General features: G+C 42.3%; 1 protein-coding gene across 4 annotated transcripts in view; it reads right to left on the bottom strand.

The window, feature by feature from the left end:
• LOC106564707 (potassium voltage-gated channel subfamily KQT member 5-like) overlaps positions 1 to 12,010 on the bottom strand; it is a 131,693-nt gene that overhangs the window by 4,114 nt on the left and 115,569 nt on the right. For 2 of the 4 annotated variants that reach the window (XM_014130980.2, XM_014130982.2), the window contains 4 exons: positions 5,446 to 5,557; positions 4,433 to 4,564; positions 4,084 to 4,191; positions 993 to 1,119 (listed from right to left, as the gene is read on the bottom strand). In XM_014130980.2, coding sequence (XP_013986455.2) covers positions 993 to 1,119; positions 4,084 to 4,191; positions 4,433 to 4,564; positions 5,446 to 5,557 — 479 coding nt within the window. The remainder of the gene's footprint in view (positions 1 to 992; positions 1,120 to 4,083; positions 4,192 to 4,432; positions 4,565 to 5,445; positions 5,558 to 12,010) is intronic. The other 2 variants (XM_014130985.2, XM_014130986.2) reach the window with 1 other exon arrangement.

The raw sequence follows: 12,010 nt of genomic DNA, 5'->3' as shown, positions 1-12,010 counted from the left end.
TATTATAATAAATACCACTTTGATGTCACACAAGCAAGCCCAACACCCATGAGTCCAAATGTGCACTTCACATCTCGATATCATAAAACTCATGGCATATATCAGCGTCAGCGTTTATGATCACTATGTTTGATGTACAGTTACAAGATGACATAGCGTCATACCCTGGTTGTTCTGAACAGAATGAGCCCGTTTGTTTATTCTGAAGATAATTTACTGCAGCACACGCACCTGAATGCACTCATGACTCCTTTCTATGCGTACCAAAATCACGATCTGGTTCTCTGAATTACCTTGTGAAAGCCTAACACTGTAAGATCGTATATATTAACTTAGCTAGTCATGTTTGCAACAGAACAAGCTTTCAAATCATGCCCACCTGACCCAGACTGCGATTCACTATGGACCATTTTTGGAATGCATAAACAGCAACAGTAATTGTGTGATGACAGGGATGCAGGGTTGTGTTCCAAATGAAACAACTACAAGTGTGCTTGCTCTAGTTCCTCAACGGCACAGCTAGGAGAGCTCAAAAAAGTAACTTATAGTTGAAGACTCTTCTATGAGTCATAAAAGTGTATTGAAATGACTTAGGAACTGTGTACACTTGGAGAGGTGTGTGGCCACTTCCGAGACACCAGTTAGTCCTCTCACTCAAACCCATGTTTTTGTCTAATGTTGCACCTAACCCACATTTTCGAGGAATATTCTTATGTTACTGAATGTCAACAGTGTATTGTTTGGATTCAGTCTTGTGTCATGTTAACTTGTGTACTCACCTTTGGTCTATTCATTTATTTTCCCATTATCTTCAAACTGTTCCCTTTCAATTGCTACCATGGTTATGCATATGCTTTTCATATTTCTTCTGTAAGAAACATTTCAATTTAGCCCTATCCATATAGGCCCATTCCCACAAATGGAAAAGGTTAACCACACATAATTCACCATATTTAATGAACCAGTGTTTAAGTTCATGGAAACGCACTGACCTGCCGTTCCACTTTGCAGACGCGTCCCAGCATACTCATGTCCTCCAGCAGGTCTCCATCAGACAGCAGCTTGTCCCGGATCTTCTTATCCAGAGGAATCTGGCCTTTACCCAGGATCTGGTCCACTCTGGAGGACACAGGAGACATAGTGTTAAAGAGAGGGCACAGAGAGAGAAATGGTGCAGGACCAGAGGATGTCCAGTAGGCAGCCCGCCGAGAAGGAAGAAGGAAGGAAAGAGAGTTAGCCTGTTAGGGCTAGGGGGCAGTATTGACACGGCTGGATAAAAAACGTACCCGATTTAATCTGGTTACTACTCCTGCCCAGTAACTAGAATATGCATATAATTATTGGCTTTGGATAGAAAACACTCCAAAGTTTCTAAAACTGTTTGAATGGTGTCTGTGAGTATAACAGAACTCAAATGGCAGGTCAAAACCTGAGAGATTCCTTTACAGGAAGTGGCCTGTCTGACCATTTATTGTCTTTCTTTGACATCTCATTCCATTACAAAGGATCTCTGCGGTAACGTGACACTTCCCACGGCTCCAATAGGCTCTCAGAGCCCGGGAAAAACCTGAATGTCGTCATTCCAGCCCCAGGCTGAAACACATTATCGCCTTTCTCAAGTGGCCGATCAAGGGACTGTGGGCTTAGGCGCGTGCACTGGCCGCCCCCGTCTTTGTGTTTTTCCCTCTGTTTACCGAAAAGGAGATTCCCGGTCGGAATATTATCGCTTTTTTACGAGATAAATTGCAAAAAAAATGATTTTAAACAGCGGTTGACATGCTTCGAAGTACGGTAATGGAATATTTAGAATTTTTTTGTCACGAATTGCGCCATGCGCACGACCCTGATTTACCATTTCGGATAGTTTCTGGAACGCACGAACAAAACGCCGCTATTCGGATATAACGATGGATTATTTTGGACCAAACCAACATTTGTTATTGAAGTAGAAGTCCTGGGAGTGCATTCTGACGAAGACAACAAAGGTAATCAAACTTTTGTAATAGTAAATCTGATTTTGGTGAAGGCTAAACTTGCCGGGTGTCTAAATAGCTAGCCCGTGATGGCTGGGCTATGTACTTAGAATATTGCAAAATGTGCTTTCACCAAAAAGCTATTTTAAAATCGGACATATCGAGTGCATAGAGGAGTTCTGTATCTATAATTCTTAAAATAATTGTTTTGCTTTTTGTGAACGTTTATCGTGAGTAATTTAGTAAATTGTTAGTAAATTCCCCGGAAGTTTGCGGGGGTATGCTAGTTCTGAACGTCACATGCTAATGTAAAAAGCTGTTTTTTTATATAAATATGAACTTGATTGAACAAAACATGCATGTATTGTATAACATAATGTCCTAGGGTTGTCATCTGATGAAGATCATCAAAGGTTAGTGCTGCATTTAGCTGTCTTCTGGGTTTTTGTGACATTATATGCTAGCTTGAAAAATGGGTGTCTGATTATTTCTGGCTGGGTACTCTGCTGACATAATCTAATGTTTTGTTTTCGTTGTAATGCCTTTTTGAAATCGGACAGTGTGGTTAGATTAACGAGAGTCTTGTCTTTAAATAGCTGTAAAATAGTCATATGTTTGAGAAATTGAAGTAATAGGATTTTTAAGGTATTTGAAAATCGCGCCACTGGATTACACTGGCTGTTGCGTAGGTGGGACGAATTCGTCCCACCTAGCCCAGAGAGGTTAAAGATGGAATTGGTCCTCTATAAGAATACAACACTTACTGTAGAGGCCATACTGCTCACAAAGATATATTTGGCTCGGTTTACTGTGTCACTGGAGATATGTTGCAAGTGTATCAATATCAACAGCATCCCACTGGACACACACACTGGTTGAATCAACGTTGTTTCCATGTCATTTCACCGAAATGAGTTGGAACCAATGTGGAATAGACGTTGAATTGACGTCTGTGCCCAGTGGGATATCAATACGCCTTTTTTCAAAAGATAAGATAAAACTTTAGAAGGCCAGAAGAAGAGAAGAATGTATTATCTACTACTGGATTTGAAAGACAAAATGGATGACCTTAAATTACAAGCATAGTTTTTATTTATATTTATATATCATTTTATTACGCATTTGGATTTTCAGTTAAGATGTTTATATGAGATAATCAATATTTTCCATGACTCAAGAAGCTCTCGACCAGAAAAATGTTATTTAAAATTTCTACCACATGGTGGCTCACTACTCACTCATTAGGTAAATAAGGCCTTTCATATTCAGTGAAAGTTTAGGGCCTAGATTTAATCAGATCAAGAGCTAACCGGCTATAGCCGACACCCGCATAGCTAATGTTTTGGCGGTGTCGGCGGTGGAACTGCATTGGAGCTGTAAATCGGTGAGCAGCTGCTCTTGTGATCATTGTCAAGAAGCCACACCTCCCCACTTGCGTTAGAAGTTCAGAATGAGAAAGTGTAGACTATATAGAAATAATTACATTCAAATTGAAAAATCATTTAACTAAATAATGAGGATTTCTAACAGCCTAATCGAAGTGTAGATTACATCACACATTCCAGAATTTGAATTTAATGAGACTCCATGCAGCCAATGGCAATGTCTGTTATATCTATAATGCCGGGAGCAACTTGTGGATTTGACAACTCTAACGCAATTCCACCTCCGACACCGTCAAAACATCAGCTATCCGGATGTTGGCTAAAGTGGATCTGATTGAATCGGGCCATAAGTTTAAGAGAAAACTCAGAGAAAACACATTTGACAGGAATGCAGAACAGAAGAAACATCACCAGGAGGAATCTAGAAACTGAACCCATCAACAGTCCCAAGTGCATCCCCCGTGCAAGACATACTGTCAAACTAGACAGGTAAGATATACTGTCAACCTAGACAGGTAAGATATACTGTCAACTTAGACAGGTAAGATATACTGTCAACCTAAACAGGTAAGAAAGATATTTGCGATTTGAAAACCATGCAGTGTTTCTTCTAGAACACAATCAGCTAGTCCACATGCAGGGGATGGGGAGAAAGTCAAGAGGGTGTGAGGATAGGAGAGTGCGTGAGGGGTGTGTGTGAGGAGCGTGAGGGGGTTAACTCTGACCCCTGCGTGGAGTTCTTTCTGCCCTGGCTGTAATACATGGGCAGGGAGGGAGAGGAAAAGGTCTTGGCTCGGCTGCTCAGGGGCTGGGGCCCCACTATCATGTCCAGCCTGTGGGGGAAAGTGAGGACACACACACACACACAAATATGAATGTATGCACACAGACTCGAACATATGCACACTCATATGAAGACAAAGACATACTGCTCACAGTAGTGGCTAAGCAGTGAATACCCATGGGAAAACAGCTGCTAGCTAAGCTTTTTCATGCATTTTATTGGAAGGTGTAAGTTAGAGTGTGACTACGTGAGCACTTTGACCATGCGTGACATTGCATTATTGTTCTCACCGTGTTTGCAGACTCTTGATGCGACACAGCATGTCCAAGTGTCCGGCGGAGTACTGCTCTATGACGTCCTTCACATCGTACGGACGCAACGTCTCCTTAAACTTCTTCTTGGCCACGTGGAACTTCATTATCCTGGATGGACCAGACCAGGGTCATGTTCATTAAATACCAGATGAAAGAACATTGACTGAAACAGGGAGGGACTACATGAACGTGTCTAATAAGAAACGCTTGTTTTTGTTTCCCGTTGCGAAACGTTTCACTACGGTGTGTCCTAATGAATGCGACCCAGCACAGGAGGGCATCTCAATGCAGTTCTTAAATCTACCATTAGAGGGAGTCCTCAAACAAAGAACGACATTGACCTAGAGTAACACATGCCAAGGTACTGAGATCTAAAACTATCCAATAGCAACAGCAGAAACAGCTCTTCTTTCTCAACATAAATACATAACCGCTCATCTGGAAAATCATTTCATATTTCAAAAGAAAATATTATTGTGAAGTTGTACAGCGAACGATCTGAGGTAAAATCAGTCTTTACTTCCCTGTTTACTTTAGCTGTGTAGCATGTAAATCTAGCCCTTTGAGAGAGTGTAGAGGGGAGCTTAGTACATACACCTGTGGAGCCTAGGGGCCACATACAACGGAAGAGGTTGAATATGAGAAGCCCTTACTGCCCAATGTCAGGATCAAAGGGGTAAGACTGATGGAAAAGTTATATAGTAATGTATCCACTGGCTAAACCCATGGCGGGAAGTAAGAGAGATTTTGAAGCTGCCTCTCACGGTATGGATTAGGCGAAAGAGTTAGGAGGTTACAATAACAATCAAAATTGTCACGCTAAGGCTCTGACGACATACTTGAGTGAGGGCAGCAGGTTTGTGTGTGTGTGTGTGTGTGTGAGTTTGTGTGTGTGTGTGTGTGTGTGTGTGTGTGTGAGTGAGTGAGTGAGTGAGTGAGTGAGTGAGTGAGTGAGTGAGTGAGCGAGCGAGCGAGCGCGTGCGTCTCACCTGACGGCTCGGATGACAGACTTGACGGAAGGCAGCAGGTCCTCCACAGAGATCTCACAGTGACATCCCTTGTCATCACCGAACCCATCCTCAGTGGTCATGTTAGAGTCAGCTAGAGAGAGAGAGAGATGGAGGTGTCGTGTCTTTGGCATAATTAAAACTGAAGACATATTTATCAAATAACTCTCTGTAATTATTATTACGCGATTAAACTGATTAATCATGTAACTGTAATTAACTAGGAGGTCGGGGCACCATATCCCCCTACCTCTGTCTCCCATGATAGAGGAATGTGCCCTAGTGGGCTAAAGCGGCATGGCGGCTTGTTAGACAAAAGGGGGTCGGGGGAGGCTGAGAAGACACTACAGAGTTGATAATTATAACAATTGAAATGCTAAACCTTTGCACATGAACGCTCACTCATTCGGGAATAATTGCAATCAATATACACTGCTCAAAAAAATAAAGGGAACACTAAAATAACACATCCTAGATCTGAATGAATGAAATAATCTTATTAAATACTTTTTTCTTTACATAGTTGAATGTGCTGACAACAAAATCACACAAAAATAATTAATGGAAATCCAATTTATCAACCCATGGAGGTCTGGATTTGGAGTCACACTCAAAATGAAAGTGGAAAACCACACTACAGGCTGATCCAACTTTGATGTAATGTCCTTAAAACAAGTCAAAATGAGGCTCAGTAGTGTGTGTGGCCTCCACGTGCCTGTATGACCTCCCTACAACGCCTGGGCATGCTCCTGATGAGGTGGCGGATGGTCTCCTGAGGGATCTCCTCCCAGACCTGGACTAAAGCATCCGCCAACTCCTGGACAGTCTGTGGTGCAACGTGGCGTTGGTGGATGGAGCGAGACATGATGTCCCAGATGTGCTCAATTGGATTCAGGTCTGGGGAACGGGCGGGCCAGTCCATAGCATCAATACCTTCCTCTTGCAGGAACTGCTGACACACTCCAGCCACCTGAGGTCTAGCATTGTCTTGCATTAGGAGGAACCCAGGGCCAACCGCACCAGCATATGGTCTCACAAGGGGTCTGAGGATCTCATCTCGGTACCTAATGGCAGTCAGGCTACCTCTGGCAAGCACATGGAGGGCTGTGCGGCCCCCCAAAGAAATGCCACCCCACACCATGACTGACCCACCGCCAAACCGGTCATGCTGGAGGATGTTGCAGGCAGCAGAACGTTCTCCACGGCATCTCCAGACTCTGTCACGTGCTCAGTGTGAACCTGCTTTCATCTGTGAAGAGCACAGGGCGCCAGTGGCGAATTTGCCAATCTTGGTGTTCTCTGGCAAATGCCAAACGTCCTGCACGGTGTTGGGCTGTAAACACAACCCCCACCTGTGGACGTCGGGCCCTCATACCATCCTCATGGAGTCTGTTTCTGACCGTTTGAGCAGACACATGCACATTTGTGGCCTGCTGGAGGTCATTTTGCAGGGCTATGGCAGTGCTCCTCCTGCTCCTCCTTGCACAAAGGCGGAGGTAGCGGTCCTGCTGCTGGGTTGTTGCCCTCCTACGGCCTCCTCCACGTCTCCTGATATACTGGCCTGTCTCCTGGTAGCGCCTCCATGCTCTGGACACTACGCTGACAGACACAGCAAACCTTCTTGCCACAGCTCGCATTGATGTGCCATCCTGGATGAGCTGCACTACCTGAGCCACTTGTGTGGGTTGTAGACTCCGTCTCATGCTACCACTAGAGTGAATGCATCGCCAGCATTCAAAAGTGACCAAAACATCAGCCAGGAAGCATAGGAACTGAGAAGTGGTCTATGGTCACCACCTGCAGAACCACTCCTTTATTGGGGGTGTCTTGCTAATTGCCTATAATTTCCACCTGTTGTCTATTCCATCTGCACAACAGCATGTGAAATCTATTGTCAATCAGTGTTGCTCCCTAAGTGGACAGTTTGATTTCACAGAAGTGTGATTGACTTGGAGTTACATTGTGTTGTTTAAGTGTTCCCTTTATTTTTTTGAGCAGTATATATATATTTATGCTCAGTGTGTCGTCGGGATCTTTGTTGAAAAGTTTGTTTCTGTTGGAGAGTTTGTTCTCTCTCTCTCTCTCTCTCTCTCTCTCTCTCTCTCTCTCTCTCTCTCTCTCTCTCTCTCTCTCTCTCTCTCTCTCTCTCTCTCTCTCTCTCTCTCTCTCTCTCTGTCTGTCTGTCTGTCTGTCTGTGTTAGGATGGATAGTTCAGAGTGACATTCATTAATTTTGTTATAGAATGGCGGTTTCGTCGGTCTTTGCGTTCAATGATACCGAATTCCTAGCTGCAGACTAGTAATTAATATCAAAGACTTGTTCTTATTCTGTCGGTATCGATAGTCTAAGAGTTTAACCACGTGGTATGGTTAAAGTTCAGAAAGAGGAATGCATGGTCAAACCTTGGCCCTCTCGTTATCGAGGTAAGCTGGTCTGGTGATAGAAACCCAAGGTGGGGGTTTTATTCGGGAGATAGAAAAAGGCTGTCTCATGACACCTGGTCCTGTCTGTGTCCCTGGGGGCGTGCCAAGGACTTAGTTAAGACTCCAAATGGAATTGGAGTTTCCTTCATTAAACAGTCCAAAATCACATTACACAATTTCACAAGCAGTTCCATTCTTATTCATTCATTTTATACAACCATTTAGATGTAAGTCTCATAGCTGAGGCTATTGTATAAACATGATTATGGTAATATGGCCGTATTGTCTCTCATGAGTTTCACAAAATTGTACCAAACGGACCAGTTCGTTGCTGGATTCTTCACCGATCTTTTATACCTTCTCCAGAACATAAATGTCATTCGGTTCTCCAGTTCTGTGAGGTGGAAGAAATTCCTTTGTCTCTTTCTATGAAACCCAATCTGTCTCCATACTGTGGCCATGAGGCAGGATATTCTCTTAGGAATTTACGACCACTCTCACAGAGCCTGGGTGTGGGAGACAGAGGTAGGGGAATGGTGCATAGAAAACCCAAAGAGGGCAACGTCATGACAGAAGAAAAGAGAGTTTGAGTTTTAACATACCTTAATTTTTTTATGATGGAAGAGAGATGGAGGGAAGGAAGGAGAGAGGGAGGAAGGGGAGGGAGAGAGGCAGTGGCGTGCATTCATTGATGCCAGGCTTCCCCAAATATTTTAAACAAAAAAACAAAAACAAAAACATATTTCATCTCTCTCTGTGTGTTTTAATAATTTTCCATCAATTCGCAAGTAGCTGAATCTCACCGGAGTAATCATCAGAGCGAGGGAAACAGCACCCTTGTGTCTCAGTATGTGTACAGTGGCTTGCGAAAGTATTCCCCCTTGGCATTTTTCCTTTTTTTTTGTCTTACAACCTGGAATAAAAATGGATTTTTGGGGGATTTGTATCATTTGATTTACACAACATGCTTACCACTTTGAAGATGCAAAATATTTGTTATTGTGAAACAAACAAGAAATAAAAAAATAAAAAAAGAAAACTTGAGCGTGCATAAATATTCACCCCCCCCCACCCCAAAGTCAATACTTTGTAGAGCCACCTTTTTCAGCAATTACAGCTGCAAGTCACTTGGGGTATGTCTCTATAAATCTAGCCACTGGGATTTTTGCCCATTCTTCAAGGCAAAACTGCTCCAGCTCCTTCAAGTTGGATGGGTTCCGATGTTGTACAGCAATCTTTAAGTCATACCACAGATTCTCAATTGGATTGAGGTCTGGGGCTTTGACTAAGCCATTCCAAGACATTTAAATGTTTCCCCTTAAACCACTCGAGTGTTGCTTTAGCAGTATGCTTAGGGTCATTGTCCTGCTGGAAGGTGAACCTCTGTCCAGTCTAAAATCTCTGGAAGACTGAAACAGGTTTCCCTCAAGAATTTCCCTGTATATAGCGCCATCCATCATTCCTTCAATTCTGACCAGTTTCCCAGTCCCTGCCGATGAAAAACATCCCCACAGCATGATGCTGCCACCACCATGCTTCACTGTGGGGATGGTGTTCTCAGGTGATGAGAGGTGTTGGGTTTGTGCCAGACATAGCATTTTCTTTGATGGCCAAAAAGCTCAATTTTAGTCTCATCTGACCAGAGTACCTTCTTCCATATGTTTGGGGAGTCTCCCACATGCCTTTTGGCGAACACCAAATGTGTTTGCTTATTTTTTTTCTTTAAGCAATGTTTTTTTTCTGGACACTTCCGTAAAGCCCAGCTCTGTGGAGAGTATGGCTTAAAGTGGTCCTATGGACAGATACTCCAATCTCCGCTGTGGAGCTTTGCAGCTCCTTCAGGGTTATCTTTGGTCTCTTTGTTGCCTCTCTGATTAATGCCCTCCTTGCCTGGTCCGTGAGTTTTTGTGGGCGGCCCTCTCTTGGCAGGTTTGTTGTGGTGCCATATTCTTTCCATTTTTTAATAATGGATGTAATGGTGCTCTGTGGGATTTTCAAAGTTTCTGCTATTTTTTTATAACCCAACCCTAATCTGTACTTCTCTACAACTTTGTCCCTGACCTGTTTGGAGAGCTCCTTGAACTTCATGGTGCCGTTTGCTTGGTGGTGCCCCTTGCTTAGTGGTGTTACAGACTCTGGGGCCTTTCAGAACAGGTGTATCATGAGATCATGTGACAGATCATGTGACACTTAGATTGCACACAGGTAGACTTTATTTAATTAATTATGTTACTTCTAAATGTAAGTGGCTGCACCAGATCTTATTTAGGACCTTCATAGCGAAGGGGGTGAATACATAGGCACGCACCACTTTTCCATTTAAATTTTTTAGAATTTTGGGGAAAAAGTTATATTTTCATTTCACTTCACCAATTTGGACTATTTTGTGTATGTCCATTACATGAAATCCAAATAAAAATCTATTTAAATTACAGGTTGTAATGCAACAAAATAGGAAAAACGCAAAGGCACTGTAGCCCATCTATCTGATGTTGTGTGGACCAAAAGAGTATGACATGTTGCGCCAGTATTTTTAATTAACTATGCAAGTCAGTTAAGAACAAATTCTTATTTACAATGACGCTTACCCCGGCCAAACCCTAACCCGGACGACGCAAATTTTAGGCTGACGTTAAGTAGCTAGCTAACTTAGCTGTTTCATTGTTGCCCATGCGAGGAAGTTAGGCTAGCAAGCTTTTTAGCTAGGTAGCCTATGACAACAAAAACTAAAAGCGTACAGTATGACAGAGCCATAGACCATTTTTCCAAATTGAAAGAGAGCAGGATGGCATTGGCGTTCAACTAGTCTACAAGTAGGGTGAGTCCAAACTTCTTTTTTTACTTACGCACGCACACGCATACACACACACAGACACACACACATCAGTATAATTTGTTTTTGGTATCTTTAAGTTCGTTTTCAGTGTATTCAGAAAAGCATACTGTTGATTAAATGTTTACGTTGAAATGGTGCTGAAATAACAGAGGCAGTGCTCCTGTTGTCTTTGTGTTTACTTCTAAAACAGTAGTTGTTTAGTAAACTGTCAAACATGAACTCGCTTTAACATGTTGCAGGCAGTGGTGGAAAAAGTACCCAATTGTCATACTTGACTAAAAGTAAAGATACCTTAATAGAAAGTGAAAGTCACCCAGTAAAATACTACTTGAGTAAAAGTCTAAAAGTATTTGGTTTTAAATATACTTAAGTATCAAAAGTAAATGTAATTGATCAAATATACTTAAGTATAAAAAGGTAATTGGTCAAATCATTTCAAATTCCTTATATTAAGCAAAGCAGACGGCACCATTTTCTTGTTTTTCAAATGTATGGATAGCCAGGGGCACACTCCAACACTCAGACATTATTTACAAAAGATGCATTTGTGTTTAGTGAGTCTGCCAGACCAGAGGCAGTAGGAATGACCACGTGTTCTCTTGATAAGTGTGTGAATTTCACAATTTTCCTGTCCTGCTAAGCATTCAAAATGTAACGAGTACTTTGGGTTGTCAGGGCAAATGTATGAAGTAAAAAGTACTATATTTTCTTTAGGAATGTAGTAAAGTAAAAGTAAAAAATATACATAGTAAACTAAAGTACAGATACCCCCCCAAAAACACCTTAATTAGTACTTTGTATTTTTACTTAAGTACTTTACACCACTGGTTGCAGGCCATATAACTGTTTATTACATGCAATATTTGCTTTGTGGACTTCACCGGACCGACGTTGCTCTCAAGATTTGTGATGAAACAAATGTAAGTGTAGTTTAATTTATTTCACCACTATGTGACTGTTGTCTATTGTTGTCTCTGCCTTATTGTATATCACGGCGACGTATGAACGAATGGGTTACAGAGCAAACAATGCAATTATCCCAACATTGGTTGTAATATGTTTTTACTGGCTTGGCTTCCACAGGGATTTTACCCACCCACTGCTACTGGAGAGGGAGAGAGAGAGACAGAGAGATATAGATGAGAGAGAAAAATGGAAAACCTCTTGTTTTCACAAAAGAGAGTCTACAGTATAGCAGAAGAGCGTGAGGCTGAGAGCTGCCTGGCCTCAGTAGGTATATTGCTAATGGGAAATATTTATCACAAAGACCTGCTGTTTATGAGTGGCC

Source organism: Salmo salar, chromosome ssa12 (assembly GCF_905237065.1).
Source record: "Salmo salar chromosome ssa12, Ssal_v3.1, whole genome shotgun sequence".
Classification (NCBI taxonomy): domain Eukaryota; kingdom Metazoa; phylum Chordata; class Actinopteri; order Salmoniformes; family Salmonidae; genus Salmo; species Salmo salar.
Note: the sequence above shows the minus strand (reverse complement) of the source record. Positions and strands in the feature narration are given on the sequence as shown.